The following is a 20,527-nucleotide window of genomic DNA, read 5'->3' as shown; positions in this document are numbered from 1 at the left end:
TAACAAAATTTAAAATTTTAACTATTTTTAAGTGTATAATTCAGTGGCATTAATTACTTTCACAGTATTGTACAACCATCACCATTAAAATGATTTCTGACGTAGAAGAAAATTTATGCTCAAGGAGCAGTCATTGCAAGAGAGGAAGATAACAGATGGGAAATACCTGAGGCTAAGTCAGGATGGGAACCTATGGGTTGGGCCATGTTAAGGGCCAGGCAACAACTTTGGGAGGCTGATTCCTCTCACTGTGAACATTCTGAGGACTCTACTTCCTAAACACCCTTCTCAGTACTTTGGGTGTCTGTGTGTGTACACATGTGCATGTTTCCCTTACAGGAACGATTCCAGGTGAAGAATCCTCCCCACACTTATATCCAGAAACTCCAGAGCTTCTTGGACCCCAGTGTAACTCGAAAGGTGAAGTGCGAGGCTGGGTGGCCTGGCTTTGCTGCCTTTTATCATCCTGTGGAGTCTGGGGGCAAACCCTTTGTCTTGGGGGTGGGACAAGTGCTTCTGAGCCATGGGACTTGAGTTTCTGGGTCCTGAGACCATGGGCCTGGAGTGGCTGGCAAATCATGGAGGGAAGGTCTATAGCTGCCATCTTGCATCCTTTCCCTTTCCTTTTCCACCCCTTTTGTTTGTACTGTGAAGTTGGATTGGTGGCCTCCATCAGTGACAGAAAATTCAATGTTTACAGAAGTTCAGGAGGAGAGTTCAGGAGTCAACCAAAGTACTAAGGGAGCTGGAGATCTCACTTCGCACCAACCACATTGGGTGAGTTGATTTTGGCCATCAGAACCTCTTCACCTGGCCCCAAGCTGTTGTCTGGCCTCACATGATCTAGTGGTCTCTGAGGAAGATTGGCCTGATTCTCCTCCCTACCGTGGGGCAGAGTTGCCCCTTGAATGGCTTTTGGCCCCCCAGAGCTTCATTTTTCTGGCTCTTCTCCCCATCAGCTGTGCCAGCTGCTAACTGGATGCTGTTGGCAAGCTTGGGGCCTCTCCTGGGGACCTCAGCCTGTGGCTTTGAGTGGAAGACATTCTCACAGCAGCTGAGACTAGAGTCTGCCTGTGGCCTGGGGCAGGGCCAGAGGAGGCCTAGAGAAGGCTGGGAGTGGGGGGAACATATTGCACTGGGAAGCTGAGGCCTAGTTCCTGGCCTATTTAGTGTCCAGGAGGATTATTTGCTTGTTTGGGAGAAGACAGAATCTTAGTTCATGAGCAGAAGCAGCATCCTGAGGCACTAGGAACGAAGATCTAGGGTAGTGGAGACCAGGAGTTGAATGTCTTCCGGGTTCATAGACCCTGGTGATACCAACCCATTACCAAGGCCCCTAGGAACTTTATGAGTCTTTTTCTCCAGCTTCTGAGTGAGGAACCAGGAGCCCTGGTGGCGCAGTGGTTGAAGCAATTGACTACTAACTGAAAGGTTAGTGGTTTAAAACCACCAGTGGTTTGAAACCACCAGTGGCTCTACAGGAGAAAAATGTGGCAGTCTGCTTCTGTAGAGATTTACAGCCCTGGAAACCCTCTGGGGTTGCTATGAGTCGGAATCGACTCGACGGCAGTGGGTGGGTGGAGTGGGGAACCAGGACTTGCTGTGTAGGCAGAGGGGCTCATACACGTGGTACAGTGAAAGAGGACAGTGGCCTCAGTTTTATAAAAGCATAACCAGCGAGAGAGAGAGAGTGTGTGTGTGTATGCACATATGTGCAAAGGGCAGTGAGGGACACCTGCCATCTGCAGGCAGAGGTACAGTCCTGACAGAGGGGCTTGGCACGAAGGTTGAAAGCCTAGTGGTGAGAAGTCAAGCTTGGGATGGGGGTAGGGGTGGGGGTTCTGGGCAGGTGCCAGCCCCAGGTTCCCTAGCTTCCTGAGAGCAAGGTGGAAAGAGCCAAATGACATCATCAGCCTTTTCCCTTCTGCTCACCACAGCCGCCCACTTGTCCACCCCCAGGCCAAGCCTGCCCAGGGCTCTTGTATAGGGTAGGAGACACCTGTATGTAGCCAGCTGCAGCAGCAGCAGTCACAGGGGAAATGGCACAGGAGAGAACAGGAAAAGGACGGTTCCTGGCTTCGGTAGCTGTGCTTGGAGTATGGCTTCCATACGTCATCTGTGAAACAGACATTGAAAGCCAAGCCACTGGGAAATGTGTGACCAAACCTCTACCTTTATTTGGTGAATCCTTCACAGAAGGAGAAACTGGGCCTCCTCAGTTACCCTTTGTGTGAGGGAAGAGTGGCACAGATGGCAGCTCTGAACACAACCCACCACCCTACGTTACTCCATAGGGCCTTTCCTCTGTCTCTCTCAGGCCCTTCTCTGTCCTCCATATTAAGTCCTGTTATGGTGTGGGTGGGGATGGGGGTCTGTTCTTCTAGGGAGAGGACCACAGAGCAGCGCATGACAGACCTCTCTGCCCACCCCTTCTACCTGGTGCCTGCCCCTCTGGCCGCTGGCCAGCAGCTAGGGCCAGAGTAGCATGGTTCGCAGGCCCAGGGCCTCCTTGGGGCCTCTTGGCAGTTGGCACACAAGTTAGAGGTCTGGACCTGGTCCTTGGTTCCCAGGGAACAGCTCAGTGCTGGCATTTCAAGATCCCCTGTCATCTGAACTGTGGCTTTTCTGGGTAGATTTATGTGGGAGGGCCAGGATCCTTCCCGGATTTCTGGGCAGGAAGAGCTTGTCAGGCCATCAGGCTGGTGTGTGGATGTTCCAGGGTGGTAGGAACCCAGGGCAGGGTGGGAGAGGATGATCTCCCACTGGTCACCACCTGATCAGCCCAGCCCTGTAGAAGCTGAGTGTACAGGGGCAGCAGGATGGACCTCAGGCCCTGGAGCAGGGTGGGGTTGGGAAGTGGGATTCCAGAGCCTCGCCAGTTTACTCCTCTCTTCCTGGTTTGTATTGGTTTCTCTGCCTTGCCTAAATACCCTTTAACCTCTCCTCTAAGTGTCAAGATCCCAAAAATAGCAGTGTAGACTCAGACAGGAAATGAGAAGGGGGTGGGGAGTTGGAGAGCAGACAGACAGGAAACAGGAGGCCTGTCAGCCCCCAGAGAGGAAGCTAACTTCAGGCAGCTCCAGTGTCAGTCAGCTTCAGCTGTAGCCTGCTGCCAAATCTCAGCCAGGCCTGGTGCTCAGCCCCAGGCCGCTCTGTAGCTCAGGGTGTGGCCGGCAGACCCGGTGCTCTGTTCCAGCAGTGGGGGAGCAGCAGCCCTGGAGGGCAGTTTGGACACAGTGCGTCTATAAAGACCCCCAGACATTCTGAGGGAATAGAGCACTCAGAAGAATAAGGGTTTCATTTTGAGAGTTTTACGTCTCTGTGCTCTGTGGAGTGAACCTGTCATGTAACAGTCCTCCAGGATTTGCTTCTGACTTTTATTCTAGGGGTATCTCAGCCCAAAAGGACTGAAGGAGGAAGGGTGAAAATGCCCTAGTACATTATCATTAGGTACCTTATTGTCTACCTGCCTCCCTGGAGGAGGGGTCCAAGTCCTCCGTCTGAGTCCGAGCGGTCATAGCCATTCTGGAGTTATCTGAGTTCCTGACTGCTCCCCCAGCCTGTGCTCATTTTGCCAAACTCACTGACTGAACACAGAACTTCCACACATCCCTATTGCCTACTACTTCCCAAAACACCTTTCCTTGAGCTTGGTGGAAAGCCATTTGGCCAGATATCCAGAGCTCTCTTTGTGTCCCTTCCTGCCTGTATCGTGACTGAGAGTTTAGTCACGTTCAGGACCTGCTGGCCTCTGTCAAGCATCCTCCAGCACAGCTCTGTGGGCCTGTGTGAATGCTGTTAATACCTCCCCAATTCTTCCATCAAACGCTGAGCAAGGACAATGTGCCTAGCCATGTGCTAGACACCAAGGGTACAGAAAACGAGTGAACCAGGGCCCTGGCCCTTAAGCAGGGAGTACATGGAAGCTTGTTTGCTGGAACGCTTACATGACAAAGCAAGTGGTATTAGAAGGCCTGTACTTTTCCCCTTCCCTGGCTCCTCTGCCTAAGGCAGGTCCAGGCCAGTGATGGGACCATGGATGGGTTTGCTATGGGTTCTGGTCTCCAGGAGTTTCCTAGACTGGTGCTAAGCTCCAAAGGGACCTGGGAGGAGGTGTTGCTAGGTCAAAGGCCCCTTGCCCTCGTCACTGTTGACCTACTTCAGCAGACCCCCTCCACTGTGTTTGCTTTGTCTGCAGGTGGGTACGGGAGTTTCTGAATGATGAAAACAAAGGCCTGGATGTGCTGGTGGATTACCTGTCCTTTGCCCAATGTTCTGTCATGTGAGTACCACCCGGAGCTGAGGGTGGGCAGGGCACAGTCTCATTCTAATCTGATGAGGAGGGGTGAGATTTCATTTCAAGGGTGAGGATGGAAATGGGAATCCCAGGAAGGGTGGGAGTAGCCTGGACGGAGGTGTGGAAGTGGACAGGCAAGCCAAGGGATGTCTGGTGATCAATGAAGAATGCCAGTTGGCTGGAGTAGGTCAGTGTTGGGAAGCAGTGGGAAAGAGATGTGGACAGGGATCTTGGAGTCAAACCCAAAGGATCCGAATGCCAGGCTGTAAACAATCTAAGAAAATGTCCTGGCTTCTGGGAGAGATGCCCGGGTGGAACTCATTCCCCTTTGAAAAGTTGAGGAGCCTTGGTGGCGCAGTGGTTAAAGTGTTTGGCTGCTAACCGAAAGGTTGGTGGTTCGAACCCACCAGCTGCTCTGTAGGAGAAAGATGTGGCAGTCTGCTTCCGTAAAGATTACAGCCTTGGAAACCCTATGGGGGCAGTTCTGCTCTGTCCTATAGGGTTGCTATGACTTGGAATTGACTTGATGGCAAGTTTTGGGATTTGGAAAGTTTCATCTTCAGGAAGCTCCTTTAGGTGTCCAGATGTGAGAGGGTTACTCCAGGTGGTTGTTAAAGAGCCCCAGGAGCAGTGAGTGTGACCTTTGACCTGGGCTAAACGTGAAGCATCTCGGAGCCTCCATCAGGTTGGGAGCTTGGAGGCTGCTGGGAGCGAGTTAGCGCAGCCAGGAGGCCATGTGGTATAGGGGAGGAATGAGGGCTTTGGAATCAGACAAAGTCCCGTTTGGGTCTCAGTGCTGTCATTAACTGTGTGACTTCAGGCAAGTTTGTATCCTCTTCTGTAAACGGGGATATACATTCCAAGGTTGTTGTAAGGATTAGATGAGATAATGTGTGTAAATCACTTCGTAGTGTTTGAAACATATCAGGTCTGTATTGTGGTAGCCCCTTTATTATTCAAGGTGGCATACACTATCATAATGACGTGACTGTATGGAAAGAGGGATTCTAGTGATAATTCATGGGATGACTAACACATTCAGATTTATACTTATGACGTAATTCAGTCCTAGGGTGACCAATCATCCTGGTTTGCCTATGACTTTCCCAGTTTTGGTGCTGAAAGTCCCTCCTCCAGGGAAACCCCTCCATCCAGGGACTCAGCCCTAGCTTAAACTTTCACTTTTCTTACTATGTCCCTGTCCCCTTGGCCGTTATTCTTTGTCCAGCAGGCCTTTAGTCTCATATCCTTAGGGATTTGAACCAACACCTCTCCTAGGTTTGGCCTCTGTCACCTTTTCCAGGTTATTCCCTGTTAAAACCAAAGAGTAGCCCACTCTCTGTTCCCTTCCCTACAAGCCATGCCTCATGATCCTCCTACCCATTTAGAAACCACTCTTTTTATGGAAAGAAATGAAAAACATTTGCTAAAGTGATTTTTTTTTTAATTCAGAGCTTTGATAGTAAAAAGATGTAGATCATTTTTTTCCAAATAAGCCTATCTCTCTTATTTGAAAAGAAATAAATCCCAGCTGCTTTAAACCAGGAACACACTGAAACCTTAGTATTGTAGTGTCCATGGCAGCACCTTCAGCTCTGTTTTAAAAAGAAAGACTTAGAGAAAAGATAGAATATGTGTTTGGTGAAGGGTTGAGAGGAAAGGGTGAAGCCAAATAGAGTTTCAGTGAAGGCATTTATTTGTAAACTGCATGTACCAATGCTAGGGAATATTCTTATTGATGGAGGGAAGCCACTGGCAAGCTGTCCCTGTCAGAGGGATTCCTCTGATATCTGATTGAGAGCCCCATTAAACACCTCCTGATCATACCAGCAGAACTCTGAAGTCTATTTCTGGTCCTTTGGAACATTCAGGCATCTACAGATGTCATTTCCTATTTCAGAAAGCCTCAGCCTTTGTGCCTTCTGACCTTGGGGCTGTGCATGTCTGAGCAGAAGGCCCCCTGGGGAGAAGAACCTGTAGGAGATGCTCACTGAGTCCTCAGTGACTTACCGGGAGAAGGACAGGAAAGAGTGGGGCTTATTCTCAGAGGCAGTTGTATCCCAACGTGAGGATGTGGAAGGGAGAAGGCCACATGGATTTGTGTTTTCCGGCTGCCCTCCTTGCCCTGACCACACTCACCAGCTGCTGATGCAGAGACATCTGGTCCCAAAAGCAGGAAGTGATGGAGAAGCCATCCCAACTCCTGCAGGGACTAGACCACAGGACCCCAGTCCAAACCCTTGACCTCTGGTTTCTTCCCCTGGGGAAGCTGAAGCCCAGGGAGCCACTATGTCAGGAAAACCTAGAAACCTGAAGTAGCCAGGACCACGTTAAGCCTGGTCATTGAAACCTAGTGCTAGGATAAGGTCATGTGCTCCTCCGGAACATAGAGGATTGTCCTCTGGGTTTGCCGGGTGCTCAATTCCCTGCCATTCAGATCTGCCCTCATGAGCCCAATTCAGAACCACCTGGGCTCCCTCAGGGCACTGAGAGGCCCTTCTGGCTGCTGCCATTTGCCAACTAGCAAGACCTGCTGTTGACCTATTCCCTACCACCCTTCCACAAGGCAGATTCTCCATGGGAGCCACAGCTCCTCTGAGGTATTCCTTCCAAGGCTGGGAGTGCAAAAAACCTGCCAGCCCCCCACGTCCCTTTGGGCCCATGGGAGGCACTCTTCCTGGAGTCACCTGGCCAGTGGGGGGCAGAGGAGTTGGCTTCAGTCAGCAGTCCCATCTCCTCAGATTCCCCCTCCTGGTTTCTGTCTGTCCTGCTCTGCCCTGTCCTGTGTCGGAGGCTTTCTGACCAGGATTGGGTCTCTGCTGCCCAATTTTGCTCTTTCTTCTTGCCGCCCTTGCTTCTTGTTGCCTTAGAGGCTTGAGGCTGGGGAGGGCTGGCCGGGGGGCTGGCACTGAGTTTCTCCTCTGTGTGTGTGTGTGTGTGTGTGTGTGTGTGCGCGCGTGTGTGCCTGTGTGTGCACGTGTGTCCTTTCATGCTCCAGGTTTGACTTTGAGGGTCTTGAGAGCGGTGACGATGGTGCGTTCGACAAGCTCCGGTCCTGGAGCAGGTCCATCGAGGACCTGCAGCCGCCCAGCACCCTATCGGCCCCCTTCACCAACAGCCTCGCTCGCTCTGCGCGCCAGTCTGTGCTCCGGTATGTGTGTGCTCGCTCTGCTCGCCTGCCTCCACCCTTCCCCCCAGTCCAGACCTTGGGTAGCAGCGGTGAGTGCTCATGCGTCTCCTACCACTCTTGCTTCCAGGCTCAGCTCTCTTGCCTTCTGCCTGCCAGTCTGTCTCTGGTCTGTCCTCTCTGTCTCCTTGACTGCCCAGCGATCTGTCCTGGGTAAGTACATAGTCCTCGGCTGTGCCCACCCCATCTGGGGTCCCAGCTCTTCCCTCTCCATGCCCCCTCTCTGGGGACCCCTCCATTCCTTGCTCTCACTGCCCTTCCTCCCCGGCCTCTTTGGGCAGTGGCTTGTCCTCACACAGCTTCTGGTCTTTACTGGGTGATCCAGCTCTTGCCCTCATGTCTGTCTGTGTCCCTCTAGCTCTTCCCTCTGCTCCATCTGCTGCTCAGAGACCAGTTTCCACCCAGCCTGCCTGCCCTTTGCCTCCCTTCACTTTGTCTTCCTTTAGGCCTGTTCCCTCCAAGGCTGCAATGTGTTCATTTGTCTGCAGTGTCTTAAGAGTCCTGCCTGGAGGCAGGTGGATGGACCAGATGACTTCTCAGAGCCCCTTCCCACCCAGGGTCTGGTGGCCCTTCCCTTGGTCTCTGTCTTTCTCGTGGCCATGCTTTTCTCCTGCTTTGGGTTGTGTCCCTCTGACACTGCTCATCATTCTAGTCATGTTTCCTCAGTCATGCATGAGCAGATAAACCATTTGGTCCTTCCTCTTTTCTTCATGAAGCACCATTGAAGGGGTGCAGAGTCAGATGTAGCCCTCCGGGGATCTGCTTTGCCTTTTCTGGGGCATAGAAATGGGATGGGAGCCGAGGTGTTCGTGCCCCAGGCAACGTGTGGAAGATGCAGCAATTGGAAGTGCGAGGAGGGAAGGCTCAAAAGAATGTGTCTGTGGATGCATTTCCAGGACCAGGAAGGCCTATACACCTACTGTTTATATTTTGAACCTGTTGGAGGATCTCTGTGGGTTAGGATGGCTTGGGCACTGATTGTAAAGCCAGGATCCTGGGTAATTGCTGACAAAGGCCTGTTCTGGGACTGGCTGCCCTGCTGCCTGCACCCTGCTCTCTGGGCTGTTGGTACATGGTCCCCTTTCCCCTTCTTCTGCTGGGGCTAAGGGGCAGCCTGCTGTCTGTGTGATGGTGAGCACTCCTGGACACTTCCCCAGCATCCTCGGCACCCCCTCACTGCCTGGCCCCTTTCCCCCAGGTATAGCACTCTCCCTGGGCGCAGGGCCCTGAAGAACTCTCGCCTGGTGAGCCAGAAGGATGATGTCCATGTCTGCATCCTCTGTCTCAGAGCCATCATGAACTATCAGGTAAAGGGGCAGCACTAGCCATGAGTGCTCAACCTCATAGGCCTCCTCTGCCAAACCAGGAGAGCTAGGAGGGCACCCGCCTATGAGAGGCAGGCTTGCTAGAGGGCCTACAGTCAAGGAGGTCCCATGGGATCTACCTTCCCCATCATCGAGGTCTCCCCTCCTGTCCTTTCCCCTTGCAGTATGGATTCAACCTGGTCATGTCCCATCCTCACGCTGTCAATGAAATTGCGCTCAGTCTCAACAACAAGAATCCAAGGTGAGCTTCTTCCCTCTCCTCCCCTCCTTCCCTGCCCAGGACTCTGGCGGTCTGGGCTCACTTGTCCCTGACAGAATCCCTGCCTAGCCTTGAGGTCTTGTAACTGGCTCAGAGACCTGACCTTCCCCCTCACCTCTGCTGGAGGAGAAGTGGTGTCTCTGGCCTGCCTCTGATCTGTAGAGTTTAGTGAGGGTGGAAGCCTTCCTTCCCTTCCCTTCTTTCCCAAACCCACCCTCTCCCCTCACCACTGAGACTGTCTCCACTCTCGGAAAAAGCTCGCCCAGCTGTGGAAGTGAGCGGTGGTGGCCAGGATGGGGAGTAGGGTGTTAATCTTTCTCATTCACCCCTTAGGACCAAAGCCCTTGTCTTGGAGCTCCTGGCAGCCGTGTGTTTGGTGCGGGGAGGACATGAAATCATTCTTGCTGCCTTTGACAATTTCAAAGAGGTCAGTCTCCTGCATTTGTGTGTATGTGTGTGGGAGGGGAGCTATCTGACATTGACAAGAAAGGTAGGTAAGCATCATTTCCTGTGATCTCCACTGATTTTAACATCCCAGTTCTTGGCTAAGCAGTCTGCTCTCCCCACAGCCCTCCCCCCTTTTTTCTTTTTGCCAAAACCAGAACGTCAGTCTTACCATAGCTTATGCCAGGGAAGCTCCTGATTGGCCAGCTAAGGATGAGAAGTCCAGTGGTCCTAACTTGGCCATGCAGCAGAATCACCTGGAGAGCTTGTTAAAAATATAGATCCCTGGGCCCCACTGCAGACCCACTGGAGGACTGGGTATCTGTATTTAAGAGACTCCGCAGGTGGTTCTGATACAGCATACCCACAAGTAGAACCCAAAACAGATGTGTTTGCAGTGGGAGGAGAAGGCAAGCAAGGGATAGTTCCTGGGTTGTTGGCTGTTATTGGTGAGCAGAGAGGGAGTTCCTACTGGAATTTCCCCAGCCTCTAGGCCTGGCTCTGAAACCCCCATGTGCTTGAACATAGGATTCCTCGACATCCAGCCACAGCTGCTGGTCCCACCCCTTCCTTCTCTTTGGACCTCTTCCCTAGCCTCCATTGTTCAAGCCAGGAAACGGCTCTTCCTCTTTGAAGCCTAGAGGCTCAGAGGAGCCTCTGTACCCCTCTCAGCAGAGGGGCTTTCCTGTACACTGGCCCCTCCCCTGCATCCCTCCCAGGACCTTAGGCTGCTGCCCCAGCTAGTGCCTGACTCCCTTCCTCCCTCCTTTTCTCCTTCCTTCAGTGCCTAGGCAATATCAGACCCCAGTGTTTCTTCTTGGCCTACCCCAGAGGCACCTAAAGCCCAGCCTAAGGGCACAGGTTTACTGAACTCCCTCAGCAAAGGGGTCCAGGAGCAGGTCCCAGGTCTTCTTTGATAGTGTCCTGAATGGCCCATTTCATAGAGTTTTGGTTGAACTTGTTCTAAACCAGTCCCTTTTCCACTGATGTTCCTGGGAGGCAGGGCTCAGGGGCTTGGGTTCTGACCGGGGCAGATCTTTTCACTGAGAAAGTCTGCCTGTTCAGGTATGCAAGGAGCTGCACCGCTTTGAGAAGCTGATGGAGTATTTCCAGAATGAGGACAGCAACATCGACTTCATGGTGAGGAGCAGGGCCACATGCTCCTTGAGGACAGTGGCCAGACCAACAGTGTATTTTGACATTCCACATAGAACCCAGAAGGATTCTCTGTACTCAGTAAATGCTCCTTGTCTACCTGCATGCCCCAGAGAGCTTTTAGAAACTTCAGGATGATGTCATTTGGGTGTCTCATATCTGTTTCTTTTGCCATGCCCATATCGTCTCTGGCTGGATCCTTTCTGAGCTCCCTTCCCTTTCCCAGGCTCTTCCCTTCAGCCCCGGGTCTTCAGCTAGGTAGAGTTGTCTCAAGAATTACCTGATGATGTACAAAGGAAACCAGAAAGCTGTGTCTTTATTTACATCTATTTTTCATGTAACTTACTTATCTTCATACAGTGAATATTAAGTTTGATGTTTCTTAAGTTCAAATACTATATTACTGCCAGAAAGACTGAACTTTTTTTCATTCGTTCCTTTTGATTTATCGGTCTGTTCTTGTGCGTCTGTTATTGATGATGATGGTTCTAACAGCTGCCTCCCCTCCCTGTCTCTTGGGTGTCCCTGCTCTGCCTTCTCATCTCTGCCTGTTGGGGCTGCTGCTTCCCCAGGTGGCCTGCATGCAGTTTATCAACATCGTGGTACACTCGGTGGAGGATATGAACTTCCGGGTCCACCTGCAGTATGAGTTCACCAAGCTGGGGCTAGAGGAATTCCTGCAGGTGAGCTGGGCTGGCCGGGGTCCTCGCAGGGTGAGGATCTGGGGGTCAGAGGACCAGCTTAGCCATGTTGCAAAGGTTTTTGTTTTTTTTTTAACAAGAGCCTGGTCCTGCATGTTCCTGGGACCCTACCTGTCTCCTGTGGTCTGGGACTCAGACCTTCCTGCAGAGGACTCCCCAGTCAGGCAGCTCCATGTAGATGAGAATCTGACACATGGCCAGCAACAGGAACTCCCTGGGTTTTGTGGAAGTGGCAGTGGAGGATGATAAGGACTAAGTCTTTCTCAGGAGGCTCCCTTGATCCTCTCCCTGCTCCCCCAACTACTACTGTCTCTGCTCTTCACCCAGAAGTCAAGGCACACAGAGAGCGAGAAGCTGCAGGTACAGATCCAGGCATACCTGGACAATGTGTTTGATGTGGGGGGCTTGTTGGAGGATGCGGAGACCAAGAATGTGGCCCTGGAGAAGGTGGAGGAGCTAGAAGAGCACGTGTCCCATGTGAGTGGTCCTTCTTTGCCTGCCAGAGCCATGGTTGGGGGTAGTGAGGGACAGTGGGACCATCTAAGTTCCAGGAATCCTGCCTGAACTGAGCCACCTGCCTCAGATTAAGCCCCAGGGAAGCTTTAGAACCCACTGGGGCTCTAGTGCAGGCTCTGGCCTGAGGTCTGGGGTCATCCACAGACTGGAACATACACTGACCACTAGGGCTGGGCATGAGGCAGCCCCAAGCTCAGAGAGCCAGGATGTGTCCATTTGCCTGGTCTCTGCTGTTGTTTCACATGGTGTCAGACTCTGGGCCCATGGGGGTGATGTAGGGGAGCTACCTGGCCAAGCAGTCTTTGGGGCCCTGGGTGGAGGGTTTAGGCTGGGGTCCTGGCTGGAGTTCAGGCTGTGCTGAGTGTCCAGGCTTTAGGGCCAGCCCCAAACTTGCCCTTCTCATCCTGCAGCTCACGGAGAAGCTTCTGGATCTAGAAAATGAGAACATGATGCGGGTGGCGGAGCTAGAGAAGCAGCTGCTGCAGCGGGAGAAGGAGCTAGAGAGCATCAAGGTAGCAAGTAATTGCGGGGAGGGAGGCCGTGACTGGTCCGGGGCTCCAGTGCCTGGTGATCTCACTTTTATTTCGAGTCATGTCAAGTCCTCTAAAATCTGGCTTACCCTTGAGGCACCCCATTTTTTAGCTGGGAAGGGAAGCGGAAGCCAGAGTGGACCAGAGACACATGGAAGAGGGTGGGAGCAGACAGGACCCCCACGTGTACTCTGGAGTCCCAGTCCAGGGCTCCTCCTACCAGCCCATACTGTTGCTTTTTCCTCCCTTGCACCTCCACATACCCCCTCAAGTCCTGCTTAATGGAGGGGTCAAAGTAGCCCCTGGACCCAGGCATCCTAAATCGGGAGAGCAGTGGCTCCTCACATTTTAGTCTCTTCTGACTTCTCACCTAACTTTGTTAGTTATAAAATCATGTCCTCAACCTACTTTTTCTTCCAGAATACAATTATGCTGGCTCCACCGAACACAATATACATTTGCCTAGTCCCTGCTAAGGGTCTGAAGCACTGTACTGGGAGTTGTGGAAGATGCAGAGATAGATAAGACGGGGTCCTGCCCATAGGGGGCATTCCATTTAAGGATTATACAAGGCCAAATGAGACAAAAGTGATAATGAGCACAAAGGGCTCTGAAGAGCTCCAGTATCTCTGGAGAGAGCAGCTGTATCAGACTGCTGGTAGATCAAGAGAGTTTCCCAAAGGCAGCCTTTTCCCCAGGAATTGAAGGACCAGTGCAGTTAGAATAAGGCTGGAACAGAGGAAAGACATTTGAGGTACCAGTGGAGGTAGGCAGGTTCTCCTGCTTACCTCTTGTGCTCTGCTACACTCTAGCTTCTGTCCCTCGCTTGGATTTCCACCACTCTCTGCCTCTGGGCACCAGAGATCCTGGGGAGGAAATCCCTGGGGCAATGACTGCTGTCCCTTCGGCCCACTCTTTCCTTAATGGTGCTGTTTGCCCAATAGGAGACGTACGAGAACACGAGCCACCAAGTACACACCCTGCGGAGGCTCATTAAGGAGAAGGAGGAGGCCTTCCAGCGCCGATGCCACTTGGAGCCAAGTGCCCGGGGCCTGGAGTCTTCGGGCAACGAGGCTCTGGCCAGGGTAGGCCCTGCAGAGCTGAGTGAGGGCATGCTGCCCTCTGACCTGGACCTCCTGGCCCCAGCCCCACCCCCTGAGGAGACCCTACCTCTGCCTCCACCACCAGCTCCTCCCTTGCCCCCTCCACCTCCCCCATTACCAGGTAACCGAGACCCCTGGGAGTCGGGGGCGGGGGCAGTCCCATTGTGGGAGACAAACCAAAACCTTAGTCAGCAGTATCTTCCTCAGAAACTGGAGAAACAGCATCATTTAAGGGTGGAAGGATATAAAAGCAGGGTGAGAGAAGGCTGAAGGAGAGCTAGAAACTGAGGGAGGTGAAAGGTCAGCGGTTCAAACCCACCAGCAGCCCCACGGGAGTAAGATGTGGCAGTCTGCTTCTGTAAAGCTTACAACCTTGGAAACCTCATGGGGCAGTTCTACTCCGTCCTATGGAGTCACTAAGTTGGAATCAACTTGATGGCACACAACAACAACAATGTTAGTAGAAGGGATGCCCAAGGACAGATGTGGATCTGTTTTAAGGATTGTGAAGATGCTTCTCCTAATTCCTCAGAAGACAGCCCCCGAGAAGGCTTAGACGAGAGCAGGAGAAAATTGGGTCAGAGACTAGCAAGAACGACACTGTAAGAGTTAGGACTCCTCAGAGCAGCTTGGCCAGCGAGTTCATGCAGCCTCCTTCCCTGAGAGTTCTAAGGACAGGTAGGATGGCAGGAGCAGGGGCAAGCCTCTGAAGAGTCTTTCAGTCCCTGGGCCACTGTGTGCCATCTCTTCTTCCCCTAGACAAGTGTCCCCCAGCCCCACCTCTCCCTGGTGCTGCTCCCTCTGTGGTGTTGACAGTAGGCCTGTCAGGTGAGTGTCCCCGGGCTCTGGGTAGGGCTCATGAGACCGGGGAGTGTGTCCCTTGGCCCCTGCTTCACTGATCTTCTCTCCAAACTAGCCATTCGTATCAAGAAACCTATCAAGACCAAGTTCCGGCTGCCTGTCTTCAACTGGACAGCACTGAAACCCAACCAGATCAGCGGCACTGTCTTCAGTGAACTTGATGATGAGAAGATCTTGGAGGTAACAGGGCCAGGGTCCAGAGGGCTGGGTTTGGGGGCTGGGGACCAGGTTGTCCTTTTAGCCAGATCTCCTTACCTTGAAAGAGCCCTCAAACTCAGGACAGGGCTAGCGCCAGTTCCATGAACCTGAGCTGGGCCAATGCTGGGAGTGCTGTTAGGGGCTCCTCTACATGAGGCCACAGCATTTTCCCTTCTTGTCTACTCTTGTCAGGACCTGGACCTGGACAAATTTGAAGAACTGTTCAAGACGAAAGCCCAGGGTCCTGCCCTTGACCTCATCTGCTCCAAGAATAAGACGGCACAAAAGGCCGCCAGCAAGGTGACCCTGTTGGAAGCCAATCGTGCCAAGAACCTGGCCATCACCCTACGCAAGGCTGGCCGTTCAGCTGAGGAGATCTGCAGGGCCATCCACACGTGAGGCTCCCACTGACCTAGCCCTGCTCCACAGCCAGCTGGCAGCCCAGCTCTCCACCTAGAAGCCAGCCTTCCGTAGATTCCAGGGCATCTGACAGAACCACCTCGCCCCCCTTAGTCATCTGGCTTGGTCAGAACTTACTGCATTTGTACTGTGTACCTGACACTGTGTGAGGAGCTGGGGATTCGGCCCAGACCTTCACTCAAGGAGTTCTTAGTCTACTGGGGACAGACCAGTAACACTAAGTGATAACCACCAAGATGGCAGAGGTACAGGCAGCTTTGGGGGAACAGGGAGGACCATGTAGCCAAGCTTGTGATCAAGGAAGGCTTCCCAGAGCCTTCTTCACTAGGACCTGAGGGAAGTGCAAGAGTTGGTCCAGTTCAGGGCCTGGAGGGAGAAGCATAGTGCCCTGGGTACTGTGCACAACCCTTCCCCATCCCAAGTCCTTCTAGAAGCTGGAGAATAAAAGGGACAAGGGAAAAAGTAGGCAAATATGAGATCTGAGGTGGTCCCTCCCTTCTACGCAGATTTGACCTACAGACCTTACCTGTGGACTTCGTGGAGTGCCTGATGCGCTTCCTGCCCACAGAGGCTGAGGTGAAGCTGCTCCGGCAATATGAGCGTGAGCGGCAGCCCCTGGAGGAGCTGGCAGCTGAGGACCGCTTCATGCTGCTCTTTAGTAAGGTGGAACGGCTGACCCAGAGAATGGCTGGCATGGCCTTCCTGGGCAACTTCCAGGACAACCTGCAGATGCTCACACCGGTATGCCCCCACCCCAATTCATGCTCCTCTACAGCTCCCTCCTCCACCTCCCCTGCCCTGCCAGTCCTTCTAGCCCCTCCCTCGTTTTGTCCCATCCCAACCTGGGGATTATCAGCTGTTCTCTCTCCTTCCAGCAACTCAATGCCATCATTGCTGCCTCTGCCTCCGTCAAGTCCTCACAGAAGCTGAAGCAGATGTTGGAGGTGGGCAGAGGTTATGGATGGGGATGCTGGTGGTTCCCAGGTCCTAGGTAGGGGCCCTGGGCTACACGGAAAGGAGGAAGGAGCTTCTCAGCGCTTGGACTGACCTGCCTTCCATGCATCTTTTGGACAGATCATACTTGCTCTAGGGAACTACATGAATAGCAGCAAGAGGGGAGCTGTGTATGGCTTCAAGCTCCAGAGCCTGGATCTGGTAAGATGGTAGGGCATATGGGGTCAGGAAGCCTGAGGGGCAGGGGCTGTGGATCAGGGTGCTCAGTCCTCTTAAACTGTCCCCACACCCTCCCAGCTGCTGGACACCAAGTCCACTGACCGGAAGATGACGTTGCTGCATTTCATTGCCTTGACGGTGAAGGAGAAATACCCAGACCTGGCTAACTTCTGGCATGAGCTGCACTTTGTGGAAAAGGCTGCAGCAGGTGAGGGTAGCCTGGCCGGGTGAGCCTGTTCTCACATTGAACCCAGGACAATCCCACAAAGCTATGACGAGAGGGAACACTTCAGTCTGCTTGTTTCTTCTGACCACTTCAGAGCTTTCCACCGGGACCGTGGGCAGGAGCTACCCCAGAGGGAGCCTTCCTCCGGTCTCCGGGCCTAGCCTAGCCTTTCCCAGCTCAGCATGCTGGGAGCAGGAACAGGAAGGGGGCAGTGGCTCTTGACTCCCAACTCCCTCAAGCCTGCCCAGGGAGACTGGGCGTCTCCATAATGTATGTGAAGAGTTTAGAAAAACCATAAAGCCCTGCAGACGTAAGGTAGCTGTTATTTCTGCCCCACCCATGAAAACGGGGGCAGGCCAGAGACAGCTACATTTTGGAGACCAGCAGTCTCTTGGCTTGCCTTCCTTTGCTACCTTGTTCTTTGGATCGCAGTCTCCATTCCTTTTCCTCCTCTAATCAGGCAAGCCTCTGTGAGTCCCAGCTAGCTTGTTGTACCTCTCTCTGTCCCTCAGGGTGGCTCAGGGAGCAGGGGTGTGAGAATGAGTTAGCCCACGCTGAGGAGAAGGGCCTGAGCCTGCTGTAGCCCTGGGCTGGGAGGTGGGCATGCCGCACCTGGGGTAGCTCTCAGTCAGGGCTCTGATGACCACAGTGTCCCTGGAGAACGTGCTGCTAGATGTGAAGGAGCTGGGCCGGGGCATGGACCTGATTCGGCGGGAGTGCAGTCTGCATGACAACAGCGTCCTTCGGAACTTCCTCAGCGCCAATGAAGGCAAACTGGACAAGCTCCAGCGAGATGCCAAGACGGCTGAGGTGAGTACAGGGTGGAGGCGGGTGGGAACACCAGGGCCAAGGGGCTGTCTCCCTCCACGTGGGCTTAGTTCTGGTTCTTGGCATCAGAGAACTTTTATCAAGTGACTGGCTATATGGGGGTGGGAGAGGGCGCTTTGGGGTGGCAGGCAGCCACCTTCTGGAGATACCCACTCTAGGTGCTTTGGGAGCCCCAGCCTCTTTCCAGCTCACAGGGGCTTGGGGCTGTTGGTTTTTCTCCCTTTGGCCCTGGACTCTGCTTCCTGTGGGCCTTTTGTCTCTGGTGTGAGAGCTAGGCTTCTCCTTCCAGCACCCCTGACTCCTTTGGCCCCCTCTTCCCCAGGAGGCCTACAATGCAGTTGTTCGATACTTTGGTGAGAGTCCCAAGACCACACCTCCTTCTGTATTCTTCCCAGTGTTTGTACGCTTCATTCGTTCTTACAAGGTAAGCAGAAGAGAGGCTTTTAAGAGAAGTTTGGAACTGGTTGAGAGGGAGAGGGCTGGGCTTCAAGTCTAGGCCTTTTCCAACTCATTTTCTGAGTCCTGGGAGGGAGTGATCCAAGCTGGCAACACGCCTCTTAGCCGTGAACTGGTGGGCAGGGTGGGGGCCGAGGCCCTTCCTGTCATTGTTTGGGGCAGGAAGTGCCCCTCCAGAGAGTGGCCACCTGGGGTTAGCTGGTCCCACTGCCACCCACTCTCCACCCTCAGTGTTAGCCCCACCCCTCACAGCTTGTGTAAGCCTCACCTCCTCCCCCCCGCCACCCCACGGTTCCTAGGAAGCAGAACAAGAGAATGAAGCCCGCAAGAAGCAGGAGGAGGTAATGCGGGAGAAGCAGCTGGCTCAGGAAGCCAAGAAACTGGATGCCAAGGTGGGTGGGACCAAGAGCTGGGGCCTGGAGGAGGGCAGGGCAAAGGATCGGGAGAGGGTGGAGCAGAGAGCTAGAGAGGGAGATGGAAAACTGGAGCAGAGAGACCACCCAGAGGGCCTGAAGGCTGGAGTCCAAAGGGAGGGAGGGGAGATGGGGCTGCAGGGAAGTGGGAAGGGGGCCTAGGAGGAGGATTCCTAAGCAGCAATGGGGGCAGGGGCTGCAGTGCACCATCAGGAGCATCCTCAGATTGCATCTTGGGGCAGGAACCAGTCCCATGATAGGGTAGGGATGACTCCCTTCCCCTTCAAATGCTCGGTCTTAGACCCCATCCCAGCGGAACAAGTGGCAGCAGCAGGAGCTCATTGCAGAGCTGAGGCGGCGCCAGGCCAAGGAGCACCGGCCTGTGTATGAGGGGAAGGATGGTACCATCGAGGACATCATCACAGGTGGGGCCCTTTTCCCTCCCTGGGGCCTGGCCATTGGGCACAGCTCCCAAAGCCCAGCCCAGCCCAGCCTCTTCGGGCTCTCCTCCCACCCCCACCTCCAGGGGACCTGACCACTGTGTCTCTCTCCCGGGCCACAGTGCTGAAGAGTGTCCCCTTCACGGCCCGTACTGCCAAGAGGGGCTCACGCTTCTTCTGCGATGCAGCCCACCATGATGAGTCTAACTGTTAACCCCCAAGGCTGGGGCCCCCGACAGGTACTGGGCACCACAGCTGCCCCCCTGCATGCCCACTGCCGTGGACTTCTGCTGGGCCCCACAGGCTCCGCCCTCCCTCGCATGACTTGGAGTCATCCTCTGGCAGCCTCCTGCTGATGGGGACACATACTTCTCTCCTTGCATGCCCCATGCTCTGAGAAGCATGGCTCGTCCCCTGCATGTGCCCTCAGGGGAGTGGTATCTCTCCCACTAATGCTGTCATGGCTTCTACTAAGACCCATGGGGAAGGGAGTTGCCAGACCAGGGTCTTACCAGAGCTAGGCTGGAGCAAGTAGGACCAGGCCTGTTTCTGGCTGAGGGACTCCATTCCTGAGGCCATGGTAGCCTTTGTCTTCACTTCCCCTGGGGCTGCCTCTCACAAGCGCTCTGGCAGTAGCTTCTGCCCAGCGGTAATCAGATGTCCCTGAACCTCTGTTTCTTGATAGTTAGTGGGTCTGAGGTCTCTTCCTAGCTTCTGGCTCTTGCTGAGCCTGCCTCGTTTCAGCCCACTGCCCAAGGGCCTCTAGTCATCACTGATCCTCCATAGATGGAGCCCAGCAATTTCCTTCTGGAGCCTCTTTAAGCTTCTCCCTATCTACCTCATGGAAACCCTGGTGGTGCAGTGGTTAAGAGTTCGGCTGCTAACCGAAAGGTTGGCAGTTCGAATCCACCAGGTGCTACTTGGAAACCCTGTGGGGCAGTTGTGCTCTATCCTATAGGGTCGCTACGAGTTGCAATCGACTCGACAGCAGTGGGTTTTTTTGGGTTTATCTAGCTCATGGCTGGCTCCTCCCTGGCCCTGCCTGTGGGGCTGCTCCTAAAGGTGCTGCTCCTATGGAGGGTAGGCCTGGCCCAGCCTCCCTGCCTGCTCACAGCGTTCTGTCTTCCCCGCAGGCCTCCACTGCCAGCCCACTATTGTTCGACATCAAGCCAGGAGTGCCACACCACCCAGCAGCTCCCCTCGTGCTCCAGGCCCCCACTGAGACCCTCTGGAGAGGCAGAAGCACTTCAGCCCTCGGAGTCCTGCTAGTCCAACCAGTGGACCTGGAACCTTGGAATCAACCAAGGACCCAGCAGAGGCTGTGCTGCTGTCTCAACCCAGGGACCTGGCACTTCCCTGGTGCCTCCAGTACTGCACTTTGCCCCAGTGCCTTTAACTTCATTTCCCAAAGGGTTGTCGAGGGTCAGCGCAGGCCTGGGAAAAACCATTCCCAGCTTTAGCCTCTAAAGGGGCACCCAGTCCCCTCTTCACTAGAGCCCAGAGGGGTGAAAGGAGAAAGCAGCATCCCTTTTTTCTCCTTCCTTTCCCCAGCTCCACGGGTCAGCTCTGGTCCGGAAGTATCCAGGCTTAGTACCCAAGCCCCTGCCAATCTCAGATCATCTCTTACCAAGAGCAAAGCCCTCCAAAGCCTGGGCCCCACCCAGCTGTGCCCAAGTGATAAGGGTAGAGGACAGGTGCCAAGCTCACTGCCCTATCCCTTGGCCCATTTCAGTCTAGGCTGGCTCTGTCCTGGCAGATGTGGGCAGAAGAGTAGGACAGCTAGAGAAGGGGTGTGCCAACAGCATCCTCACCTTCTTTCCCCAGCTAGATTTTTTTTGGGGGGAGGGGGTGTGGTGGTCTTAGCTGACCATTTGCTCAGTTCCCTCTCAGCCCCTGGGAAGGAATGCAGGGGCCCATCCCTTTTTGTACATGTACCCACCCCCTACTCCCTTTCTCTCTTGTACATAAACCCGAGCACCAGGCGTCACGCTGTCT

The 20,527-nt window shown here is 53.9% G+C and overlaps 1 protein-coding gene across 1 annotated transcript in view; it reads left to right on the top strand.

Moving 5' to 3' along the window:
• FMNL3 (formin like 3) overlaps positions 1-19,859 on the top strand; it is a 56,545-nt gene extending 36,686 nt beyond the window's left edge. The window contains exons 3-25 of the mRNA XM_004388301.2: positions 340-420; positions 701-777; positions 4,199-4,282; positions 8,683-8,791; positions 8,974-9,050; positions 9,402-9,495; positions 10,578-10,652; positions 11,240-11,350; positions 11,696-11,845; positions 12,295-12,396; positions 13,359-13,638; positions 14,277-14,345; positions 14,434-14,558; positions 14,769-14,971; positions 15,503-15,737; positions 15,872-15,940; positions 16,071-16,151; positions 16,248-16,377; positions 17,045-17,205; positions 17,546-17,647; positions 17,979-18,071; positions 18,394-18,517; positions 19,666-19,859. Of these exons, the coding sequence (XP_004388358.1) occupies positions 340-420; positions 701-777; positions 4,199-4,282; positions 8,683-8,791; positions 8,974-9,050; positions 9,402-9,495; positions 10,578-10,652; positions 11,240-11,350; positions 11,696-11,845; positions 12,295-12,396; positions 13,359-13,638; positions 14,277-14,345; positions 14,434-14,558; positions 14,769-14,971; positions 15,503-15,737; positions 15,872-15,940; positions 16,071-16,151; positions 16,248-16,377; positions 17,045-17,205; positions 17,546-17,647; positions 17,979-18,071; positions 18,394-18,517; positions 19,666-19,754 (2,721 nt within the window). The 3' untranslated portion in view covers positions 19,755-19,859. The remainder of the gene's footprint in view (positions 1-339; positions 421-700; positions 778-4,198; positions 4,283-8,682; positions 8,792-8,973; positions 9,051-9,401; positions 9,496-10,577; positions 10,653-11,239; positions 11,351-11,695; positions 11,846-12,294; positions 12,397-13,358; positions 13,639-14,276; positions 14,346-14,433; positions 14,559-14,768; positions 14,972-15,502; positions 15,738-15,871; positions 15,941-16,070; positions 16,152-16,247; positions 16,378-17,044; positions 17,206-17,545; positions 17,648-17,978; positions 18,072-18,393; positions 18,518-19,665) is intronic.
• The last annotated feature ends 668 nt before the right edge of the window (positions 19,860-20,527 follow it).

This window comes from Trichechus manatus, unplaced genomic scaffold (assembly GCF_000243295.1).
Source record: "Trichechus manatus latirostris isolate Lorelei unplaced genomic scaffold, TriManLat1.0 scaffold00209, whole genome shotgun sequence".
NCBI lineage: Eukaryota > Metazoa > Chordata > Mammalia > Sirenia > Trichechidae > Trichechus > Trichechus manatus.
Note: the sequence above shows the minus strand (reverse complement) of the source record. Positions and strands in the feature narration are given on the sequence as shown.